General features: G+C 40.4%; 1 protein-coding gene across 6 annotated transcripts in view; it reads left to right on the top strand.

Annotated features, from left to right (window-relative positions):
- The window catches only part of PARP14 (poly(ADP-ribose) polymerase family member 14), an 86,594-nt gene that overhangs the window by 6,418 nt on the left and 55,173 nt on the right, over positions 1–25,003 (top strand). For 5 of the 6 annotated variants that reach the window (XM_032267734.1, XM_032267735.1, XM_032267732.1 and 2 more), the window contains 7 exons: positions 205–238; positions 5,427–5,669; positions 8,601–8,837; positions 12,458–14,697; positions 19,266–19,502; positions 20,045–20,266; positions 23,664–23,742. In XM_032267734.1, the coding sequence (XP_032123625.1) occupies positions 205–238; positions 5,427–5,669; positions 8,601–8,837; positions 12,458–14,697; positions 19,266–19,502; positions 20,045–20,266; positions 23,664–23,742 (3,292 nt within the window). The remainder of the gene's footprint in view (positions 1–204; positions 239–5,426; positions 5,670–8,600; positions 8,838–12,457; positions 14,698–19,265; positions 19,503–20,044; positions 20,267–23,663; positions 23,743–25,003) is intronic. The other variant, XM_032267733.1, reaches the window with a different exon arrangement.

The following is a 25,003-nucleotide window of genomic DNA, read 5'->3' as shown; positions in this document are numbered from 1 at the left end:
GTCTCATCTTCACTGGTGGTTTTTGTGATTTGAAAGTGAATATGCCACTATGTGTAGCCCCACATGTATTCAAGAGCACCATTATCAGACCTTTTCATTATTATTTCTACTTACCCTCCATCTCCAGGCTGGCCCCAGGGACATTTTCTTATGTAAAGAAGTTGTTAATAATGTATTAATGCTACTTTGTTATTTGTGTTTCAGGAATCCAAGACCAAAGAAGATGTCAAAAAACCAGGTAAAATCTCAGTTAAGATGACTTTGACATTCACCAGCAGTTTTGCATTTGTTAAAGGCAGCACTTGAGGGAGTCAGCCCTCTCTTCGACTTCCACAATGCAGGGTGTTCTCAGCTGGGAGCTGCCTTGGGCTGCATCATCTTCGTATTCTGAACAAGTTGTGCAGAGGGTGGCTTCTAGGGCTCAGGTCATGATGATTGAAACTGCTCTCTCTGAGTACTTGAAGACACCCTGCAATAGAGGGGAGGGCAAAGAAGTGCCAGAGAGGTGGTGATGAGCTGACCTTTACATACCGCTTGTGCCGAGCTGGCCATTGAGAAGCAAGGACATGACATGTCCATGGGGGTGACATGTGGCTTAGTTGATGAGCACTGCTTCCTGAGTACTGGGTGTAAGGGTGCTGTGCTCTGGAGCCAAAACAGGAAGATGTGGCTCCTCCGTGAACACAGGCTTTCAAACACTGGTGCAGGATTGGATTGGAGGATTGCAGTCCTCCAAAAGACAGCAGCTCTTCTTATCTCATCTGCTGTAGGAAACAGCCAGGGACCACTTAGCTGTTGTGGACTCCAGTGCTCAACTAGCATCTGGGCATTGAGTTGTCATGCCACCTGACATTTACTGAAGAAGCAAATAGTTTTCATAGCTAAGCATGCTACTGTAAAGGGTAGGAAGTGAACTACGCTGAATGAACCAAGCCAGAGAGATAAAGTAATACATATACCTGAATTTTAAGGAAAAGGAATAATGTGTAATCATTGTCCTCTAATATTGAAATCATCTTGATAACGTGTAGTTTTCTGCAACTTTTCTCTTTTGGAAAATGGCACTAGAATGAGAGCTGCCTTTATTTAGCAAAAGGATTGGATAGGGATATATGGCTTATTTTTATCTAATATGGATGTCCTGTTAAAACTGTAGAATTTAGTATGCATGGCTTTCTTAGGCAGCTCAGGAGGTTTATGAAATAGGAATTTTTTGTCTCTTTAGAGTAATTCCTGCTTTCCACACCTCACTTGTGGAACTGGCACCCCCAGCTCCCAATGTTTGTTGTCAGGATCTCCTAAGTCCTTATCTTTCTCTTGCAAGATGCCAAAGTGCTGTATACTCTCAAGTTCAACTTCAGACTAGAAAGTGTTTTTTTTTTTTCTCTTTCTTCAACCCCCCAAACTGCTAACTTGCCATCCATAGGAAGTGGTTTTATATTTGCATATTCTTGCTCTATAGCCCTAGATCCAAATTTTAATCACATCTGTGTTTCTTAGATTTTACCTTACTTCTATCTTAACTGACATGTTAGCACTGTTCTAAATTTGCTTAGAACTCCCAAGCATATTCCCTGTTAAAGCCCCAGTCCCCTTCCACCAGTAGATTTTTCATTGTCCTGGGGATTTTAGGCCCATTTTCTAACCTGTTTTTATCTGAGCTGACCCGGACTCTAAAGATAGTAGCCAGCCAGGAAACTGGGTGGTCTTCACCAGATACTAAAGTTGGCCCCTTTAAGGGCAGCAGAGGTCCTTTGCTGAATGGTTACTCCACACTGATCCTTGACAATGGCCCTAAGGCTGGCACTCTTGAAATTAATTGGAATGGGGTAGACAGTTTCAGAAGTGAGCAAAGTGTGGATGCAGAGTAGGTAGGTACTAACTGGGTTTTGTATCTCAGGGTTGGGGAAAGTGGAGGACACTGCACCATGAATGCACTAGGCATGCCTGAAACCTCATGCAAAAAGTCAACAACTGAAACATCTGCAGGAGCTGACAGGGCAGGGAAAGGTACACACACCTGTATCGGGGATGTGAGCACTGAACTAGTGTCCTGTTCCAGGATAAGCTTAGTTGGATCTGAAAGGTGGAAATCAGCACTTGGAAGGTCCTGGAGAAGAGAGAAGGGGAAGAGCAGAGAAATACTGCTTACCTGTGGTAGGAAATTCTGGTGTTTTCAAATCCATATCCTCTCTCAATTCCAGAACTTCTGTCTGATCTTCCTGTTGGGAAGTATAGTAGAGCCAACCTGCCCGAAGCCACATGTGTCATCTTCCTCCCCAAGCAAGTGCCCTTTCTGGCTTTCTCATTTCTCTGGAAGTACATAGTCTGCTCGCCACCTACTAGACATTTCCGGAATCTCTCTTTTCACATCTGCTAGTCACACAGACCTATCCTTTTATCCTTTTTTTTTTTTTTTTTTTTTTTTTTTTTTTTTTTTTTTTTTTTTTTGGAGAGAGGGTTTCACTCTGTTGCTCAGGCTGTTTTGGCTCACTGCAGCCTCGACCTCCCCAGCTCAAGCAATCCTCCCACCACAACCTCCTAAGTAGCTGGGGCTATTATAACACCCACTACCATGCCTGGCCAATTTAAAAAAAATTTTGTAGTGACACGATCTCACTATGTTACCCAAGCTGGTCTTGAACTCCTGGCCTCAAGTGACCCTCCCACATTGGCCTCCCAGAGTGCTGAGATTACAGGCATGAGCCACTATGCCCAGCCTCATTTTATTTTAAGTTTTCCTTATCCATCCTTTTTTCACCACAGGCCCTTCCTTTTTTACCTCACAGGTTTGGCATGGCAGGAGCTCCTTGCTTGCTCTGTCTGTGTCTGCCACCCTTCTCCTTAAACCTGACCAGCCCTTTGCACTATTGCTAAATAGCCTGCCGTTCTGTTCATGGAAACCTTCCATGACTCAACCTTACCACAAGCTGGGAGATAAAGTCCAGACCACCTTCTGGATCTAGTCCGGTTTTCTGGCCTCATTTCTTTCATTCTGCACAAATGTGCTCCTTTTGAGCCACAGCAGTCAAATCATTGTTTTCTGAATTGTCTAATGCAATTGCAGCACCCTGCCTATGCTTCTGTTGCTCACAGTTCCCACTATCCCACTTTTCTCTACCCAATTCCACATACCCTTCAAGATCTGCTGAACTTCCTCCTCTCATCTTGTCTTTCCATGTCAGCGCAGTCCTTTTATCTCTTTCTGGGACTCTTGGCTTGATTGTTGATGCTCTTTTTTTGTCAATTAACCAAGCCTTTGTTGTGGTGAAGTGCCTCATATTGATAGGTTTATAAAACTATATTGCTGGAAAGATTCTTTCTGCCTACTTCTCTTAGTCCTATACCCTCATTTTAGGATTAAGAGACATGGCCAAAGTCACATGGCTAAGAGTGGCAGCAGGGGTTAAACACATTTAGCCTCCTCCCTAACCCAGCAGGCATTCTGATTTGTCATACTTGGCTCTGTGCTAATTTATGTAGCTATTTTATTCTTAAGCTATTTTTTAATTTAGCATGACCGTGTGTGGTGGAATGATAGCCAGCACACAACAGGGTGGTCTAATTGTTATAACAAACAACCTCCCAAATCAGTAACCTGATACAACACAAGTTTATTTATTTATTTATTTATTTATTTATTATTATTATTATTTTTTTTTTTTTTTGAGATGCAATTGCCCAGGCTGGAATGCAGTGGCGCAATCTCAGCTCACTGCAACCTCTGCCTCCTGGGTTCAAGCGATTCTCCTGCCTCAGCCTCCTGAGTAGCTGGGATTAGAGGCGCGTGCCACCACGCCCAGCTAATTTTTGTATTTTTAGTAGAGATGGGGTTTCACGGTGTTGGCCAGACTGGTCTCGAACTCCTGACCTCAAGTGATCTGCCTGCCTCGATCTTCCAAAGTGCTGGGATTACGGGCATGTGCCACCGCGCCTGGCCACAACACAAGTTTGTTTCTCCTTTGCATCACAGTTCAGTGTAGTTGGCAGCTGGGGTGGCAGCGGGAGTGTCAGCCACTTCATGTGGTCATTCAGGGACCCAGGCTCCTTGCACCCTTTGACACCATTATCTTCAGTATGTGGTTTCCAAGGTCACTGCAAGGGAGAATGGGGTTTCATATTAAGGAGATTTATATTTGCCAGGCCTGAAGGTGGAATTCAATTCCACCCATGTTCCATTAACTGCAGGGACATTACTGTTGAAACTGAACCCCAGGAAACTTGAGAAATATTGCCCAGGAAGTAAACAAAATGGATTTGGTGAACACAGAGCATTTTATGCTGCCACTGCAAACATTTACACATGTCATTTTTCTCATAAACCTCCATTAGAAAATCCATAAATTTGTTATCTACTGTAATGTTTTTTATATTCTCAGCTCTACTTACATCCAGGGTCTTGAACACGATAAGAGCCCCTATTGAATAGTTATTCACAGAATGCCTAAAGATCATATTGAATACACCATGCTTCAGTGGACAAGCATACAGTGAGACTGTCCTTGGGTATATGTGTAACTCACTCTTATGGTCAACAGTGGAGAGGAATGAGCCAGCTAGGGTGATTGCCATTCAGCGGCCTTTGTATGCAACAGCCATTTCACCTTCTGTGTGTATTCCTTAGCCATTCGCTGTAGAGATCCTTTTTTTGCTTCTGTGATGGGAACTTAACTATTTTTCAGAGTATAATGTGTTAGGTGACACCCATGTTTGAGCATCATCAGATATTCTTTCTTTCCTCCAGTGACTGAAGCAGTAAATCCCCAATTCTGGAAATACTTACTGGGGCTCAATTATATACCATATGCCAGCAATACAAAGATGAATAAACATGTGACTTGCTTTTGAGAAGCTTAGTTCAATAATTTTAGTGTGGTGCTATGCTAGAAATAGGTATCAAGTGCTAAGAAGGACAAGTTAGGCTCCTCAAAAAGGCCAGACAGAAAAGGGTATAATAAGATTAAACTTCAATTATGTATAATTTTAATATAAATTCACATATGAAAATAGTCTTATAATGTAAATCATTCTATAAAATGACTGTTTCTTTACTTAGCTAAGTAATGTGAATATTTTTTCTTATCACTAATTTGGACAGATTTAAAAAATTCATTTCCACAAAGGCTAAATATATACCCACCAACAATCAATGAAAATCTTTTTAACCCTATAATGCCTATAATCTTGACAATAAAGACCTATTTTGTCAACATGAACATTTTAAAAAGTGAACTTTAATAACAGGCAATTATATGTTACATGCTATTTTTATTTAAATAAAGCAAAAAGCCATCCAAGATCTATTTTTCTGTGAGTTAGCCAAGAGATTGGCAAGGAAAGAGGGCAGTGTCTTGTGATGCTTTCTTTACTAAGACCGTGGTACCTAACTATAACATCTTGTACCTCTTTCGTCTTCCTAAAATCAGATGTGTCAGAAGAACTGGATGTAAAACTCTCTCTCGATGGTGGATCAGACAAAATGGAAGATGTCACAAAGGAATGTGAAAATATTTCCTCTTTGGTGGTATTTGAAAACCTCAAGCCAAATGTGACTGACATGATGTTAACCTTGTTAGTGGAGAACATAAGTGGCCTCTTTAACGGTGATTTTCAAGTGGAAGTAATAAGAGATTTTGATGTTGCTGTCGTTACCTTTCAGAAGCACATAGGTAAGATGAAGTGACGCTTCCTCTGCCTGTCTTCTTTGTACCACATCATGGGACATGAGATGACTCTTAGTGAGACATCTCTGAAGGTTTGACTCTTTCTAGTAGCTACTAAGAGAGGTCTCCAAGTTAATATAGGTAATATAGGTCTCCAAGTTAATATATTTTGAAGGGAAGCGTATTCATTTTGAAACCAAATTCTGGTATTTTTAATAGAATTAACTTTATTGCAGGAGTGCCCAAATGTGTGTGTGTGTGTGTGTGTGTGTGTGTGTGTGTGACAGAGAGAGAGAGAGAGAGAGAGAGAGAGAGAGAGAGAGAGAGACCACGAACACAGCAAAATAGAAATCTAAAAGTCCAAGTGATTCCAAGTAAAGGATTCGGCTTTTTCACATGTGCTATCTCACTGGGTGAAGTAAATATTTATCTGTATTGCCAAACTGGACCTCCTGGAAGGTAATGGTGATACGCACTCATAGAGTGCTTACTGTAAGCCAGGTACTATGCCAGCCTCTTTACATGTATTAATTTATTTGTCCTCTCCAAAACCTTATGAGATTACTGTTATTGTTCCCCATGTTGCAGTTGGGGAGACAAAACACAAAGGTGCGAATGCATGGACAAACTGGGTTTGAATCCAGGCAGCTTACCTCTACAGCCTGTCTTCTTACCACTTTACCAGATATTTCCTAGCGCTTTCATGGCCATTCACACATGTAGGTATGGGTAAGTGTGTGTGATGCAGAAAATGAGTGCTCTTTAAGATAATTATCAGGAACCTGTAGACAATCTCTCAGACTGGGAAGAGAGCTGTCACCACCCATTACAAGTACATTTTCCAATTCCAAGCCTTCACTATTCCATGGCCATGGCAGTGGAGTGGTTAAGAGCACAGGTCATGGAGTCAAAATTCCAGCTCTGCCATTTAACTAGTTATATGAGTTTGGCCAAGTTATTATGCTCTCTGTGCCTCACTTTCCTTGTCTATAAAATGGGGACAATAATAACTACCTAATATTATAACTTTTGTAATGATTGAATGAGATAATGTTTGAAAAGTACTTAACATAGGGCCAGGTGTAGTAGCTCACGCCTGTAATTCCAGCACTTAGGGAGGCCAAGGTGGGTGGATTGTCTGAGTCTAGGAGTTTGAGAGCAGCCTGGGCAACATGGCGAAACTCCGACTCTACAAAAAATACAAAAGTAAGCCAGGTGTAGTAGTGCACACCTGTCCTCGCAGCTATTCAGGAGGCTGAGGTGGAAGGATCACTTGAGGCTGGGAAGCGGAGGTTGCAGTGAGCCAAGATCATGTCACTGCACTCCAGCCTGAGTTACAGAGTGAGACCCCCTGTCAGAAAGAAAAAAAAAAATCAACAACTTAACATAGTACCTGAGACACAGTAAGGACTCAAAGGGAGCTATTCTTATTTCAAATTTATTACCATATCTTACAAAGGAAAAACTAAATGGACTTGCTTATGTTCATTGACCAGAATCTTGAACACTTGTGGGTACAGAGATGAATAACTCTCTGTGGGTTACAGAGATGGATAACCAGGTTTCTGCTCTCGAGAAACTCATAGCCTGGGGTCAGGGAGGAAGCCCATATGTAAATGAATAAGAAAAGTCCAAGAGAAGAAGCTGTCTCTCTAAGCTGTGAACAAAAAGCTGCGGGAAATGGGAGGAAAGGGACCCAAACAAGGTGGCTTGGTCTTGCTTCTGTGAAGTTCATATTCCAGTAATACCACTTGATAATGTCCAGAATATACACCGTCTGCCTGACATAGCCCTTTCCCTATCCATGTGGTAAAGCCCTCTTCATCGTTCAAAACCCAGATCAGAGCCACTTACTCAGGGAATCTTTGTGTGATTCCTAGTATGAGTCTTCCCATCTCATTTGATCCCACAATAGGCAATTTATTTGCTCTTAAGACTTGCTCCCTCACAGATGATGCACTGGCAAGGACTTGTTATATTTATTTCTGTGTCCCCAGATCCTAGCACAGTGCCTGGCACATCATGGGTCCACCATCAATACTGATTATTATTATTATCAGAGTCTCGCTCTGTCACCCAGCCTGGAGTGCAGTGCATTGGTGTGGTCTCAGCTCACTGCAATCTTTGCCTCCCCGGTTCAAGTGATTCTCCTGCCTCAACTTTCTGAGTAGCTGGGACTACAGGTGCATGCAACCATGCACGGCTAATTTTTGTATTTTTAGTAGAGATGGATTTTTACTATGTTGGCCAGGCTGGTCTTGAACTCCTGACCTCAGGTGATCCACCTGCCTCGGCTTCCCAGAGTGCTCAGATTACAGGCATGAGCCACCACGCCTGGCCAATACTTATTATTAAAGAGACAATTGAGTTCAGTCCTGAAGGATGAATAGGACCAAGATAAAAAATTGGAGAGCATTCCAGATGCAGGAAACTGTATACAGAAAGACCCTTTAAAGGAGAAGGGGGTTTACAATAAGAATGACTAGTTTTTATGGCAACATGGAAAATAAAATGAATGGCAGGGAATAACCAAAGGTGATGCTTGGAAATTAGTTTCGAGTCACATTGCCAAGGGCATTGTACACCTGGCTGAGGAGTGTCAACACTCTTTCCTGCAGTTAATGGGGATCCATGGAAGGGCTTGAGAAAGGAGTGAAATGAGATTTGTAGGGAAGCCCTCAGGAGGGTTGGTGAGGGCTGGGGCAGGAAGTGGGAACACAGCTCCGTGGCAGTAATCCAGGTAAGACATTCGTGTGTGTGTTGCTCAGAGACTGGGTGTTTGAGGTATGTAAATTCTCACATAGGTATTAAAATCTTGTGTCTAAAAATAGAGTGCTTAGCTCTTCCTTTTATCTCAATAGCCAGACATTTTTTTCTATACAACATAAAGATACAACCATAATTTACTGCTTTTCTTTCCTTTTTTTTGGTTTTTAGATATTGTAAGATTTGTTGACGATTGTACCAAGCACCATTTAATTAAACACCTTCAACTTTCTCCAAGAATTCTGGAAGGAACAAAAATAATCAGGGTTGAAAACCTGCCACCTGGTGCTGATGACTACAGTTTACAACTTTTCTTTGAAAATCCCTTTAATGGAGGGGGAAGAGTTGCCAATGTTGAATATTTTCCTGAAGAGAGTTCAGCTCTGATTGAATTTTTTGACAGAAAAGGTAATATTTATTACCCTGTCATTCTTGGCATAATCTAGGCCATTTTTAGCAGAGCTTAACAGTTATCAATCTAGTTCTGATGTGTTTTATTTGTTTATTTATATATTTTGTTGGAAATTGAATAAATAATCCTGCTTATTTGGGATATGATGCTTAATAAGGCCAGTGATCCAAACTTTAGAGAAGTAACATCAAGTTTTTGAAAGATATAAGGAGATTCTTTCATGAATCTCTACCTATGATGGGCTGAAAAATATATCCTTGGGACCTTTGAAATAATATGTTAAAGAGGAGATAATCTGTTTTTTAGCCACACACTTGATAGAAACTCTCAAATCAATTTCAACAAGGTTAGGTAAAGAAATACTCAGCAACTCATAGAGTTCCTATAAAGTGCCACTACTTCTTCCACCTATTGTATCATCATTCAAAAATAGACAGGGTGGTTTCACATGACCAGTGGATACCTGCTGGACTATTGTTTGGAGTGACCCTGTGAAAACTATGTCCAGCTGAACCTTAGAGAAACACTTATGAGTGTTTTGTGATATAGACTGCCAGTTCTCTGAGGTATATGCGAGGTAAGCTTGGAGGTTCCACTTGTGTTCAGAGGTCAAGGCTGAGCAGTAGGAATTAGCGAGGCAGACTTCCTAGGAAAAGAAGGAAAATTGTGCCTGGGATTAATCAGAGTGGGGCATGACACAGGATAATGTGGTATGCCACCCACTTGAGAGAAATTGTTTCAACAGGGTACTTGAAGGAGCCTTCCTTTTCCTAACTCAGTTTTTATGAGTTGGGAAAACTGGGTGAAAGAAAGTATGATTTGAACTAAAATGGAATGAAAGACTTACTACTCCTTGGGCAAAGGGACAAAGAGGAGCTTCTGTCACATATTCAGATCTCCCGCTGCCTGGTCTTGGGCCCAGGGAGAGAGAGGGGTACATAAAGTACTCTACCCTAGAAATTAACCTCCCAGTTTGTGGTGAGAGTTCAGTTGCAGGGCTTTCAAACATCTTGAGAGCATGGGGCTGTTGGGTTTGTCCTCAGAAGGGCTCTTCTGCACATACACAACTAATGTTAATTAAGTACTATTTAATTAAGGTTTATTTTATGCCAGAGCTATTCATGTACTCTCAAAGGTTCCTTTTCTCCCTGATCTCTTTGCACCATCTGACTTCGTTGGCCACACCTCCTCCTCCAAGCTCACTAATTCTCTGTCCTCCACAATCTGTGATATACTGACTTTCTTTTTTGTTCTCTAGCTTCTCTTTCTTTTTATTTTTTTTAATTTTCATTTTCTTATTTATTTATTTTTATTTATTTAGTTTGAGACAGGGTCTCACTGTCGCTTAGGCTGGAGTGCAGTGGCATGATCATGGCTCACTGCAGCCTCAGTCTCCCCAGGCCCAGGTGATCCTCCCACCTCAGCCTCCAGAGTAGCTGGAACTACAGGTGCATGCCACCACACCCAGCTAATGTTTTTATTTTTAGTAGAGATGGGGTTTCACATGTTGCCCAGGCTGGTCTTGAACTCCTAGGCTCGAGCAACACTCCCTCCTTTGCCTCCTAACATGCTGGGATTATAGACATGGTCACTGCACCCAGTTTAGCTTCTCCTTCTTATAATTATAACTTACATTTGCATAGCTTTGCAGTGTGTTACCAAGTGCATTCAGACAGTCTTATGGACATCTTCTTGTTATAATCCCTGTTTTACACATGAGGAAACTGAAGCACAGAAAGACCCGAGAACTTGCCCAAGATTACACAGCTAGTGAGTGACAGAGCCAGGATTTGAATGTGGGTATTCTGGTTCCATAACATATACCCTTAACTTCTCTCCTTTTTCCAAATCTCCTGTTCACCTATAACATTAATTTTTCTTATAGGATATTTCACCATTCACAGTGGGTTGCCAGTAAGAGATAGAGCTTCATTTAAAAAAGAATGTATTGCACAATATTGTGTTTTATGTAGATTTCTTGAGAGGAAGAAAACAGGCACTTTGCAATTATTTGTTCAACTTCACAAAATCTGATTTATTCCTTAAGGAAGAGAATTCTCATTGAACACCTGTGTCCCTAAGATCTTTTGCTATTTTTTTCTTCTACGGTATCCCACAATCCCATTAATAATAACCTGCACAGTTAGATAAATTTTGTCCTTACAGACAAGAAAAACAGGTTGGAGACTTTAAGGCATTTTAAGGTGACATCTGTGATGGTTCTTGGGTCAGACAGACCTGAGTTTGATTGCTGGCTTTGGTGCGTTTTAGCTTTGTAATCTTGGCTGAGTTACTTTAACACACCTAAGCCTCTGTGTTCTTATCTGTGAAGTAGGGCTCACATTACTACTTACCTGGTAATCATAAATACTGCCCAGGCACAGGGCTGCCACAGGGCCATTTTGGGAAGTTGAAGCTATATGTTTGGGCCTCTGAAGGCCACTTTCTTTCCATCATGTGTGATAGCAGCTTTAGGACCCAATCACATACAAGGCAAAGTTATTTTTAACATCTTTCCACAAAAGATGTTCTTTCAACCCAAGTTGCTATTGGAGCACATTCTGATTCCCTTTCTGCAGATACCCTGCCTAATAACTTACACAAAATGAGGAGGGACCTTGAAGAGAAGAGCGTGCACATGCATACACATGCAAACACACCCATGGGATTGTTCCAGTGAAGTGGAAAAGGGAGATTGCAGCAGGGACAGGAGGAGGTGTGTGTCTTACTGAATCGTAGTCTGTGGGTCTGGGCTCACAGAAGACTGTGATGATGACGTGGGTTTGGTGGAGGAGTAAGAGGATGGGCTTTGGGGTTAGACAAACACTGAACCTTAGCTGAGTTATTTGCAGTCTGTGTAGCCCTATCCAAGTTATCTAACCTTTCCTAGCCTCAGTTTTAACATGTGTAAGTAGAGATGATAATAATAATGCCATTTGAGGTAGAGATGTTATTATTATCATCCCTACTTGTATCTATATAAAGCACTCAGAATAGTGTGTGACACGTGGTAAGCTATAATAACTTGCTATGATGCTCCTCCTTTTCAAGGTATTAATGTTATCTAAGTCAACTTTGAAGCCTAAAATTGTAGGACTGTACAAGAAGACCAAATAGCATAAAACTGAGGTGAGCTTCACTTTGAGCACCAAAATGTTTTTTATACTAGGGCAAACATTATTCTCATGCTTATGACCAAGCTCATGTATTTCTTAACATGATGATATACCAGTAATATCAGGAAAACAGTAAACAGAATTTAATTAACAGGATTTCAGCATAGATGGATATTGCCTAGAAAGTAATTATTCCATTCAATAAGGGATACCTGTGCACTGTTAACACATATCAATTTATATTTGAGCACTTTGAGAGTAGTCTTGCTTTTTAAGATGTCATAACATCAAAATTCTACCAACATTAGAATTTTTTTCTCTAAAATGGAAAAATTTTGTTCTTGCCACATATCATCTTGGTCTTACTTTGTTTTATTTCTTTCCTTTTAAGTGTTAGACAAACATTTGATTTTTTTTCTCTAAAATCAGAAAATTGTGTTTTGTTTTCATTTGCCATATATCATCCTGGGCTTACATTATTTTGCTTCTTTCCTTTTAAGTGTTGGACAACGTCATGGCCACAAAACTGGACTTCAATAAAATGCCACTTTCTGTGTTCCCATACTATGCCTCATTGGGCACAGCCTTGTATGGAAAGGAAAAGCCCCTGATCAAGCTTCCAGCACCATTTGAAGAGTCAATAGATCTTCCCTTATGGAAGTTCTTACAGAAAAAGAATCACCTGATTGAGGAGATAAACGATGAAATGAGGCGTTGTCACTGTGAGCTCACGTGGTCCCAACTCAGTGGTAAAGTTACCATCAGACCAGCAGCCACCTTAGTCAATGAAGGAAGACCAAGAATCAAGACCTGGAAGGCATATACTTCCACAGCACTCTCTAGCATCCGATCTAAATATAAAGTCACCCCAATTAAAGTGGATCCAACAGTGTGGGACACTGTAAAAAATGATGTAGAAGATGACAGGATTTTGATTGAGTTTGATGCTCTTAAGGAGATGGTAATCTTAGCGGGGAAATCAGAGGATGTCCAAAGCATTGAGGTACAAATCAAGGAGTTAATAGAAAGCACTACTCAAAAAATTAAAAAGGAAGAGCAAAGTCTGAAGGAAAAAATGATCATTTCTCCAGGCAAGTATTTTCTTTTGTGTCAGAGTGGTCTACTGGACCATTTACATACAGAGTGCCTAGAGACAGAGATTTGTTATGATGGACTCACTCAACACTTGTGCTTGAAAGGACCTAGTGCAAATGTGTATAAAATAAAGTGTGAAATCCAGGAAAAGGTGTACACCATGGCTCAGAAAAACATTGTGGTTTCTCCTGAGATTTTTCAGTTTTTGCAACAGGTAAACTATAAAGAATTCTCTAAGTGTCTTTTTATAGCACAAAAAATTCTTGCACTTTATGAGCTAGAGGGTACAACTGTTCTCTTAACCAGCTGTTCTTCTGAAGCCCTGTTAGAAGCTGAAAAGCACATGCTCAGTGCCTTAAATTATAAACGCATTGAAGTTGAGAACAAAGAAGTTCTTCATGTCAAGAAATGGAAAATGATCACTCAAAATTTGCATAAGAAACAAAATTTCTCCCCAAACAGTGTAATCATCAGTGAGTTAGTTTCAGAAACCACAGCTGAAGTCATCATTACAGGCCAGGTAAAAGAAGTAAATGAAACCTATCAATTGCTTTATAACTTCATTGAACAAAACATGAAAATAGAGAGACTGATTGAAGTAAAGCCTTCCTTAGTTATTGACTATTTAAGAGCAGAAAAGAAGCTATTCTGGCCAAAGATAAAGAGGGCAAATGTGCAGGTAGGTTTCAATCCTGAGAACAGACAAAAAGGCATTTTGCTAACTGGCTCAAAGACCGACGTACTGAAGGCAATGGACATCGTCAAGCAACTCTGGGATTCAGTCTGTGTTAAAAGTGTCCATATTGATAAGCCAGGAGCCAAGCAGTTCTTCCAGGAGAAAGCACGATTTTATCAAAGTGAGGTCAGACGGTTGTTTGGTTGTTTCATTGAACTACAACAGAATGAAGAAAAGGAGGGAGGCAGCCCTGCTGGGCAGAAGTACTTCTCTCGGACGGACTTGGCCCCTGGTGTCGTGCTGATTGTGCAGCAGGGTGACTTGGTACAGCTTCCTGTCGATGTGGTGGTGAATGCAGCCAATGAGGACCTTAAGCATTATGGCGGCCTGGCTGCTGCACTCTCAAAAGCAGCTGGCCCTGAGCTCCAGGCTGACTGTGACCAGATAGTGAAGAGAGAGGGCAAATTCCTACCAGGCAATGCCACCATCTCCAAGGCTGGAAAGCTGCCATACCACCATGTGATCCACGCCGTGGGGCCCTGCTGGAACAGAGATGAGACTGCGACGTGTATAGACCTATTAACGAAAGCTGTGCAACGAAGTCTTGGTCTAGCTGAAAAATACAAGTACCAATCCATAGCCATCCCAGCTATTAGTTCTGGAGTCTTTGGCTTTCCCTTAAAACTATGTGCAGAGACCATTGTTACTGCCATCAGGAAAAAGTTCCTAAACAAGAAGGACAAATGCTCGTTGAAAGAAATCTACCTTGTGGATGTATCTGAGAAGACTGTTGAGGCCTTTGCAGAAGCTGTGAAAACTGTATTTAAAAACACCCTGCCAGACACAGCTGCCCTGCCCAGTTTGCCAGCAGCAGCAGGACCTGGGAAAGCATCGTGGAAACACACTAGTCTGGTGTCCCCAGAAGGCCTGCAGATGCTGTTGGTGAAAGAAGGTGTGCAGAATGCTAAGGTGAGTGTCGTTTTTACAGAACACCACCAGGCCACTGTGATCTACTTAGTTGATGGCTCTCTGGTGGTGGGCTGAAGGAAGATAAGGACCGAGGGGAGAATCAAGGGAGAGAATCCTAGGCCCTCTACCCCTGCCTTGAAACAGTTTTCCTTAGGTAATTGAGCTTCTTACCAAAACATTTGCTAATAGAGATTGGTCAATTATTTGTGAGAACTGAAAGTGTATAGAGGTCAGATTGCTAGATTTCCAGTAGATATAAAAATCCATAATACCACACATTTAGACAGTTCTCTGTACTTTACACCTGCTGTGTTTTGGTAGATCTAAGGCTAATTTCCTAATATATTTACTGACAGAAGATAGAGAACAATCAGAGCATAGGGTATGCAGAGGACAGGAGTCTTGTCAGTGGTGTTGAGCAAGAGTAAGCTTGGCGCCAGAGTCTGAGGGGCCATCAGCGCTCAACACCAGTGAAAGTGAAAGTGGACCTGAGGAAGTTTCAGGTGCCAGGCATTATGTGGGGACAATTCTTGTAGGCTGCAGGGGCATGGTGGGGGGTGAGGGGACTGATATGTTTGTTTGTTAGTTTGTTTATTTTTGAGTCAGGGTCTCGCTCTGTTGCCCAGGCTGGAGTGCAGTGGCGCCATCTCGGCTCACTGCAACCTCTGCCTTCAAGGTTCAAGTGATTCTCCCACCTCAGCCTCCCCAGTAGCTGGGACTACAGGTGTGTGCCACCACACCTGGCTAATTTTTATACTTTTTTGGTAGAAACAGGGTTTCACCATGTTGGCCAGACTGGTGTTGAACTCCTGACCTTAGGTGATCCACCAGCCTCTGCCTCCCAAAGTGTTGGGATGACAGGCGTGAGCCACCATGCTGGCCTTTTAAATGGAATTTAACAACACAGGCTCTAACTAATCTGCCCAGGCTCCGAAGCCTCCTACTGTGCCAGGCATTACTTCTTTAATTGGAGGATTTGGGGGAGTCCTGGCAGGGGAGTGGGGGTGGAGATGGTGTGAGCACTGGGGGCAGATGCAGGGCAGCACTTACTTACCCACCAATAGAAACGTTTCTCCATGCTGTCTTAACTACCATGGCTATAGTTGTGTCTTCCAGTGGATATTAGCCTCAACCTTCCTCTGCTGGCCCAGAGGGGATGTGCTCGGGGCTGCCAGAGGGAGGCTGGGACCCAGAGCTGGGTGAATGCCCTTCCTGCCCCCCATTAATGCTGCTGGGCTCTTTTTTGCCCTACTTTTTAAAAGGAAGATCAATTAGCACAATATATGTAAAAGAAAACAAACATCACAATACAATGAAAGTTTCATCAAGCCTGCATGTTTTATTCAAAGTTCAAGACCAAAGTTCTACATTATCAGCCCCGGGTATTACTTATCTTCATTATCTTTAAACAAAATACAGTTGGATATAGGCTTTACATGATATTAAGTGAAATGAACTAGATTTAATAAACCTGCCAAATGTTTTGCTTTGAATTATTTTACCAAACAAAGTATGTCTAAGCATCAATCCAGTGTCCAGTATAATGTGATAAAAGGTGACACAATTGAAACTGTATTAACCTGAATATGTTTGCTGTTTTAGCATATTTCTACATCACAGCTATCTTGAGAAAAGCTGAAGATTGCTTAACAGTCATACTCAATCACCTTCCTTGTTTACACAGCTTTAGTGAGATATAATTCACATACCATACACATTTACAGTGTGCGATTCAGTGGTTATTGGTATATTCACAGAGGTATGCAATCATTATCACAATCTAATTTTAGAACATTCTTGTCATTCCAGAAAGAAACTCTTTGCCCATTGGTAGTCACTCCCCATTCTATCTACCCACTCACCTCCCCAGCCCTAGGCAACCACTAATCTACTTTCTGTTTGTATAATATCACTTATTCTGGAAATTTTATGTAAATGGAATCACACAATTTGTGGTTGTCTGACTGACGTCTTTTACTTAGCAGAATGTTTTCAAGGTTCATTCATGTTGTACCATGTATCAGAACCTGCTTCCTTTTTAGGGCTGAAAAATACTCCATTGTGTGAATAGACCACATTTTATTTATCCATTCTTCAGTTGATGAACATTTAGATTGTTTCTACTCTTTGACTTCCATGAGTAATGCTGCTGTGAACATTTGTATACAGGCTTTTGTATGAACATATGTTTTCAGTTATCTTGGGTATATACGTAGGATGGGATGGCTGGGTTATGTGGTAACTCTGTGTTTGACCATTTGAGGAACTGCTAGATCATTTCTCAAAGCAGCTTTACCATTTTACATTCCTGTCAGCAACATTGACAGTTCCAATTTCTCCACTTCCTAACACTTGCTATTATCTTCTTTTTGATTATATCCATCCTAGTGAGTGTGAAGTCGCATCTCACTGCGGTTTTGATTTGAATTTCCATAATGACTAATGATGTTGAACATCTTTTCACATGTTTTTTGACAATGTGTTTATCTTCTTTAGAGAAACGTCCATATAGTTCCTATGCCCACTTTAATTAGTTAGTTAATTACTTTTAGAGGCAGGGTCTTGCTCAGTCACCCAGGCTGGAGTGCAGTGGCATGATCATGTCTTGCTGTAACCTTGAACTTCTGGCTTCAAGTGTTCCTCCCTCTTTGGCCTCCCAAAATGCTGGAATTACAGGTGTGAGCCAAAATAACTGGCTTATATTTTCTACTTTTCATTTGGGTTACTTGTCTTTTTATTATTTTTCCTGTGGTTTGGATATAAGTTCCTTATCAGTTATATGATTTGCAAATACTTTCTTCTATTCTGTGTGCCATCTTTCTTTTTTGTTTGAATTGTTACTTTGTTAAAATATTTTGTTTTAATTTAAAGTGCTGAACTGGAAGATTTAAAACAGATTTTTACTTCTAGTATGCTTAAGTAATAATTACAAGAACCATAGCTAACATTGGTTGTTACCATGTGCCAAGCTTTGTGCTGTTTTTTTTTTTTTTTTGAGATAGAATCTTGCTGTGTTGCCCAGGCTGGAGTGCAGTGCACAATCTTGACTCACAGCAACCACTGGTTCCTGGATTCAGGCAATTCTCCTGCCTCAGACTCCCAAGTAGCGGGGACTACAGGCACCTACCACCACACCTGGCTAATTTTTCTATTTTTAGTAAATATGGGGTTTCTCCTTGTTGGCCATGCTGATCTCAAACTCCTGACGTCAGGTGATTCACCTGCCTTGGCCTCCCGAAGTGCTGGGATTAGAGGCGTGAGCCATCATGCCCAGCCAGCACTGCGCTGTTCTTGACATGCATTTTCTCATTCACTGCCCTACGGTATATTCTAGGATTTTTATTCTTCTCACTTCACAGATGAGGGAGTAAGACTTAAAGGGGTTAAGAAATTTGCCCATGTCCCCCAGCTAGCAAATGTTAGAGCCAAGATTGGAATTTGTTCAGGCTCTTAACCATTGCACTATTTCAAAGTGTTAAAAATAATTTTGTGTCTCATTTACAAAAATCAAATAAAAACTCTTTTGACACACATCAGTAATGGGAATGCGTTTCATTCCTTGTCCCTTTTGACACCAAATATTAAGATATTCTTTCCCAGCTATGCATGGTGGCTCATACCCATAGTCCTAACTACTCTGAATGCTGAGGTGGGAGGATCACTTGAACCCTAGGAGTTTGAGGCTGCAGTGAACTATGATCATGCCACTGCCCGCCAGCCTGGGTGACAGAGCAAGACCTTCTCTCGTAAAAAAGTCATATTTGCTTTCCTTTCACTCCCATAGATGTGTAGCTTCCATGGCTGCATAACTGCTATGCATTACTCATCAGTGACCCAGGCAGGGCAGCTTTGAAAATCACTTGGGCACATTCCCTCTCCTCTGTTCTCTTGATCTCTCTAATCTAGCCTAATTAACCTGCTCACATTCACTGAAGAAAAAGCTTCCAGGGCTGTTCCCTGCCTCTCAGGGAGTCCAGATGTCTTGGCACTAGAGGTAGGCTGCCGGAGTGTACCCCCAGGGTAATATTTCTAGTCTGGAGTATGCCATTTTGCTGCAGAAGCTCTCTATCAAATCAAATTAATCTGTTCACAGTTCATAGCCCACCATGCTTATTTATGTTCATGCTGGTCCCTGTCTTGCTCTACCTGCTGAAACTTCTCATTTCTCAAACCCCACATTGCCCATGGTGTCTTCACTAGTTACTGAAACAGCTTCCTCTGGACTTCCTGCCTCTCAGGGGCAGGACGGGTCTTGATTTCCTCAAGACCCTTCCTCAAGACATCTGGATTCCCTGAGAGGCAGGGAACAGCCCTGGAAGCTTTTTCCTCGGGACTCCTCCAGTGATCCTGTACCATTCATAGATTGCTTTTTGACTGCCCTCTTTTGTTCCTAAGTGTCACTTAAATAAGTGTTTTGTAACCCTTTGTCTTGGGATGCTATTTCGATCACTGAAACCTTAATCATCTTAGTTGTCTTCCATTGTGCCAACCCCGGTGACTCAAATAGAGTAATCATTGAGAATACCTTTTGTTAAAATTTGAAACAATTTTTTGTTTTTGTCTTTAAGAGTGATGTTGTTGTCAACTCTGTTCCCTCGGATCTCATGCTTGATGTGGGGCCTCTTTCTAAGGCCCTCTTGGAAAAAGCTGGACCAGAGCTCCAGAAGGAATTGCACACAGCTGGACAAGGGGTGGCTATCAACGTGGGCACAGTGCTTCAAACCACCGGCTGGAATCTGGACTGTTGCTATGTGCTTCATGTGGTAGCTCCGGATTGGAGAAATGGTAGCACATCTTCACTCAAGGTTGGGCCTGGTTCTGAATTCTCCAGGAAGTCGGGTAGCCCTTTGGGCTCTCCTTTTAGTAGCATATTGATAGGACATTGATTGGGCCTTGTCTGTTTCTCTTCCATAATAATCACGCTTTTGGCAGATTCCATCATGTGGCCATTTCTTTCAGCTGTAGCTGACTTCTCTTGAAGACTAGTTAATAATATAAATGAATTATTGTGCTCAATAATTATTGGAGCTCAGGGAAGGGTTACTGACGATAATATTATGACTTGCTTAATGAAGAAAGCCAGAGGAGGGTGTGAAGAATGGAAGAGAATGAAGGAAAAGAACAGTGGTTGCTTTGCTTCTTTCCTTCATTGTTGAATGTGTTTAAGTCTCTTACATTCTCTTTTCCTTTTCCTTGCCTCCTTCTGTATTTTTCTTTCCTCTTCTGATTGTCCTTAATCACTGTTGAAAGGAGTATTAGAGGTCACAAAGTTGCTAAATTCTTATCCTTTTTCTTCTAACTTCCATTTCTAGACAAGATGTATAAGGATGTGCTTTGTGTGTTTCAGATCATGCAAGACATAATCAGAGAATGTTTGGAGATCACTGAGAGCTTGTCCTTAAAATCAATTGCATTTCCAGCAATAGGAACAGGAAACTTGGGATTTCCTAAAACCATATTTGCTGAATTAATCATTTCGGAGGTGTTCAAATTTAGCAGGAAGAATCAGCTGAAAACTTTACAAGAGGTTCACTTTCTGCTGCACCCAAGTGATCAAGAAAATATTCAGGTACAGTGTCACTCACTTCTGATTATTTTGGCAACTGAGACCTAATGTTTTTTCAAATGTCTTTTTGGTCTAATGGGATGTTTTTTTCATTTATTTCCCCATACAGGAAAGTAAGGAAGTAGTGTATAGTAGTTGTAGCATGACAAATTTTCAGATAAGCTATAGAAGTAGAAAAAATTTAACTTCCTATTCAGGAAAAATTTAAACATATCCAAAAGTAGACAGAATAGCATAATGAAGTCCCTTGTACCTACTGAACTTTAACAGTTATCAACCTATGGCCAATATGTTTGGTCTCTAGCTCCATTTATTTCCCTTCCTTCTATATTATTTTGAAGCAAATCCCAGACATATCATTTTATCCATAAACAATTCAACATTTATTTTAAACAATAACAATTCTTTTTTAAGAAGTAACGTAAACACAAGACTGTATCAAACCTAAAATAAATGGACAATAATTCCTTTATTTAACCAATTATCAGATAAATTCTCAAATTTTCAACTCTCTCATAAATGGTTTGTTTTTACATCTTTGCGTTTGAATCAGGTTCCAAATAAGGCCCACATATTACAATGGAGTTGACTATAGGATTCCTCTCCATATGGACATAGAAATTTTAATACATAGTATAAATTAAGTAGGAAGATGTCAGGATAGGATACAAGTGAATAGTATGGTTAGAATGGATTAGCACATTCCCATGTGAGTAGGAGAGTTGGAATCAGAAACACCAGAACCATCATCAGTCATGAGTCCGTCATTCAGCTCACATTTACTGAGCATTAGCTGTGGGAGAGCCACTGGACTCAGCATTCTGGCAGCACAACAGGCATTTAAGCCATTATCCCTGCACTCCAAGTCTTTACTTAATCAAATAAAGTAGATGACATTCAGTGTTTGAGAAGCTTCATGATACTGCAAAAATTGATCAAACAGATTAAAATCAGTAACCCAAGAGTTATCTGTGGATCATAGGACCATCTGAATTTGTAGGTAATACTTAATTTTTCTGTGGTGCTAGATACTACCTATAAGTTCTCTGGAAGCAAGTAAATCTAACCTGAATTCTGATCAGGCAGCCAAACGACCTAAGTAAAATATGTGGTCCATTTACTTGTCCTGTATAATTAGTTACTCTTCTGCTTTTAAAATAATCTCCCTATGACTTGCATTGTGTGAGGTGATGTGGATCATGGAACAGGACAAGTAGCCATATACTTTCCCTCCTGTAAATCACAGTTACTTTGGAGCTAAGATTTAGATACACAAAGTGAACTAAATGAGAAACACGAACGGCTGTTTTTGAATTAATGGCTGATTGAATCCAGCATGAGTCCTGTGACATAGATCTGAACCTTCAAATATCACTCCTTTTCATGCAACCTCAGCATTCATTTTCTTTCCTAAAGACTCAGGGTATTCTGCAAGTACTTTGTAAAAAGAATTAGTCTCTACAGTTACCTTTAGTGCCATTTGAAATTCTCTGTTTGTGGCTGGTACACTTTTTTCTGTTTAGACGTTTAAAGACAGTTAAACTTTGTTTACATTTTCACCAAAAAAATCAGCAAAGCTTATTGAGATGTTTGTAGGTGGAGACTGACACAGTGGTTGCAAAGCAGCAGCCCTGTGATTTGAATGTGGCCTCTAGGCATGCTTTATTTAGAGTATTTAAAAATTTTTTTTCAATCAGTTGCTAACATTTAAAAATCAAAAGTTTTACATAAAATTCTAGATATCCACCACTACCTAAAACTTCAAATCTTCTGGCACATTAAACATGGCTTCCTGCTTGGAACAGGAAAAGTTTTCTATGGCTGAGTGATAGGTGTCCCTAGTTCTGCATAGTCAGATCACTCCACCTTTACACATATGCCATGCCTACCTGACCCCTGGAGGCCTGTGAGTCTGAGATCTTTGCTCTGCTGTCTCTCTGGGTCCTTCTTCCATTATTGCATTCGTCTTTAGCCAAGATGTTACTTTTTTTTCCCCAACAAAAATATCCGTTGCTTGTTAACAAGGAGGAAGAAAATGATGATTTTGGAGGGTCAACAACAGGCCAAAAAAAAGAAGAAATTCACAGGTCTATTAGCACTAGAATACATACACCAGCTACTTGCTCCAAAAATCTTGACTCTCTAGCCCGTCTTCTTTTGGTACAAATGGGAAATTAAAAATGGAAGTGTTTGGGACCTTGTGTAAAAACCAATAGTTTTTTCAATTGGCAAGTTATTTGCTTTTACTGACTATTGCGGTAATTCATGTTCACTGTAGGAAACTTGAACAATGCAAAATGCATAAATTCTTTAGTTGGATTTTATATCAGCCTACTTTTTTACATATATACTTTTAAAAGTGGGATTGGCCTGGAGTGGTGGCTCATGCTTATAATCCCAACACTTTGGGAGGCCAAAGTGGGCAGATCACCTGAGGTCAGGAGTTCGAGACCAGCCTGGCTAACATGGTAAAACCCCATCTCTACTAAAAATACAAAAATTATCTGGGCATGGTGGCATGAACCTGTAGGCCCAGCTACTTGGGAGGCTGAGGCAGGAGAATCACTTGAATTCAGGAGGTGGAGGTTGCAGTGAGCCAAGATCGCTCCAGCCTGGGCAACAGAACAAGACTCCTTCTCAAATAAATAAATAAATAAATAAACAAACAAATAAATAAAAGTGGGATTGTGATTATGTATTATTTTATTTAATATCCTTCTCTTTCATTTCCTATTTCATTAAATATTCTTTGAGGCTGGGGATGGTGGCTCACACCTTTAATCCCAGCACTTTGGGAGGCTGAGGCAGGAGGATCACTTGAGGCCAGAAGTTCAAGACCAGCTTGAGCAACATAGGGAGATCCTGTTTCTACAAAAAACAAAAAATTTAGCTGTGTATGGTGGCATATGCCTTTAGTCTCAGCTACTTGGGAGGCTGAGGTGGGAGAATTGCTTGAGCCCAGGTGGTCGAGGCTGCAGAGAACTGTGAGCGACACACCAGCCTGGGAAGCACAGCAAGATCTTGTTTATTTAAAAATAAAAAATTATTGGAAAATATGATTATTAATGACTACTAAATGCTTCAACATATGGATACACCAACATTTAACTTTTTCCCTGTTGAATTTTTAACTTTTTCTCTATTCTGAATAGCACTGTAATGAATATCCTTGTATTTATGTCTTCGTCCACATCTTTGATACTTTCATAAGACACATTTATAGAAACAAAATCCTATGGATTGTTTTCATAACTTTCAAAATCTGTAATGAAATAATACTGTTTGAGAATGGTTATCTCCCAAATATGAGTATATGCATACAAGATCAAATGCCCTGATGATTCCAATTTATTCAACTACTGAGGAGTGTAATTATTAAAAAACTATGTTTATATTTCAGGCATTTTCAGATGAATTTGCCAGAAGGGCTAATGGAAATCTCGTCAGTGACAAAATTCCAAAGCCTGAAGATACACAAGGTTAAGTAAAGCTTCTAAATTGAGAAGTGATTTCTAGTTGCTAAGTAACTTTTCATTGACAGGTAAAAGATAGTAGTGATGATTTTTATGAAAAAAATCGAGTAACAAATGATACTAAGTTATCTTTCATATACCTGAGCATGTAAGACACTGGTCATGTTTATATAATCTGAAGCAAAAGGGAAGGCAGGCCAAGTTATATAATCTGTACAATGGGTTTTACATAATGACAAGACTACTATTTCCTGAGGAGAATGTGACATGTATTTTCCAAAATAGATAAATTAGAGAGAGAATACTAACTAAATGCTTCACCTCTGTCAAATTTGTTGTTGCCTGTATTTGAGTTTATCCTGTTTGAGGTTCACCGAGACTTCTTGAATATAAAAATGTATGTCTTTCACCAAATTTGGAAAATTTTGTAATCTCTTTAAATGCCTTTTTGTGCACTGATCTATTTCATGTCTCTTCCTGTTTGCCAATACTGTGGTGCTAAGCCTTTTGATAGAGTTCCAAGGTCTCTGTGGAGCTGTTCTCCCCATGACGACCCCTCATCTTTTTTCTCTCTTGTTCTTCAGATTGGATAATTTATCTTGACCTACTTTCAAGTTCACTGAGTCTTTTTCTACTATGCTATTGAACCCATCCAATGAATGCTTTATTTTAGATACGTATGTTTAAGTTGATTGTTTAAGTCTGATTGCTCTGGCAAGGGTTTCTAAAATGTCTATTTGGTTCTTTTTAAAATTTTTTAGTTCTTTAAAGTTTGAACTTTATTATTATTATTATTTCAATAGTTTTGGTGGTACAAGTAGTTTTTGGTTACATTCTTTAGTAGTGATTTCCGAGATTTTAGTGCATCTGTCACCTGCTGCAGCTTATACTTTACCCAGTATGTAGTCTTTTATTCCTTACTCCCCTCAACCTTCCCCCTTGAGTCCCCAAAGTCCATTATATCATTCTTATGCCTTTGCATCCTTGTAGCTTAGCTTTCACGTATAAGTGAGAACATAGGATATTTGGTTTTGCATTCCTGAGCTACTTCACTTAGAATAATAGCTTCCAGCTCCAACCAAGTTGCTTCAAAAGACATTATTTTATTACTTTTTATGGCTGAAGGGTATTCCATGGTGTATACGTATATAATATGGCACATTTTCTTTATCCACTCGTTGGTTGGTGGTCACTTAGATTGGTTCCATATCTTTGAACTGCAAATTGTGCTGCTATAAACATTTGTGTATGTGTGTATAACTTTTCA

Source organism: Sapajus apella, unplaced genomic scaffold, assembly GCF_009761245.1.
Source record: "Sapajus apella isolate SASKATOON/1434 unplaced genomic scaffold, GSC_monkey_1.0 scaffold171, whole genome shotgun sequence".
Taxonomy (NCBI): domain Eukaryota; kingdom Metazoa; phylum Chordata; class Mammalia; order Primates; family Cebidae; genus Sapajus; species Sapajus apella.
Note: the sequence above shows the minus strand (reverse complement) of the source record. Positions and strands in the feature narration are given on the sequence as shown.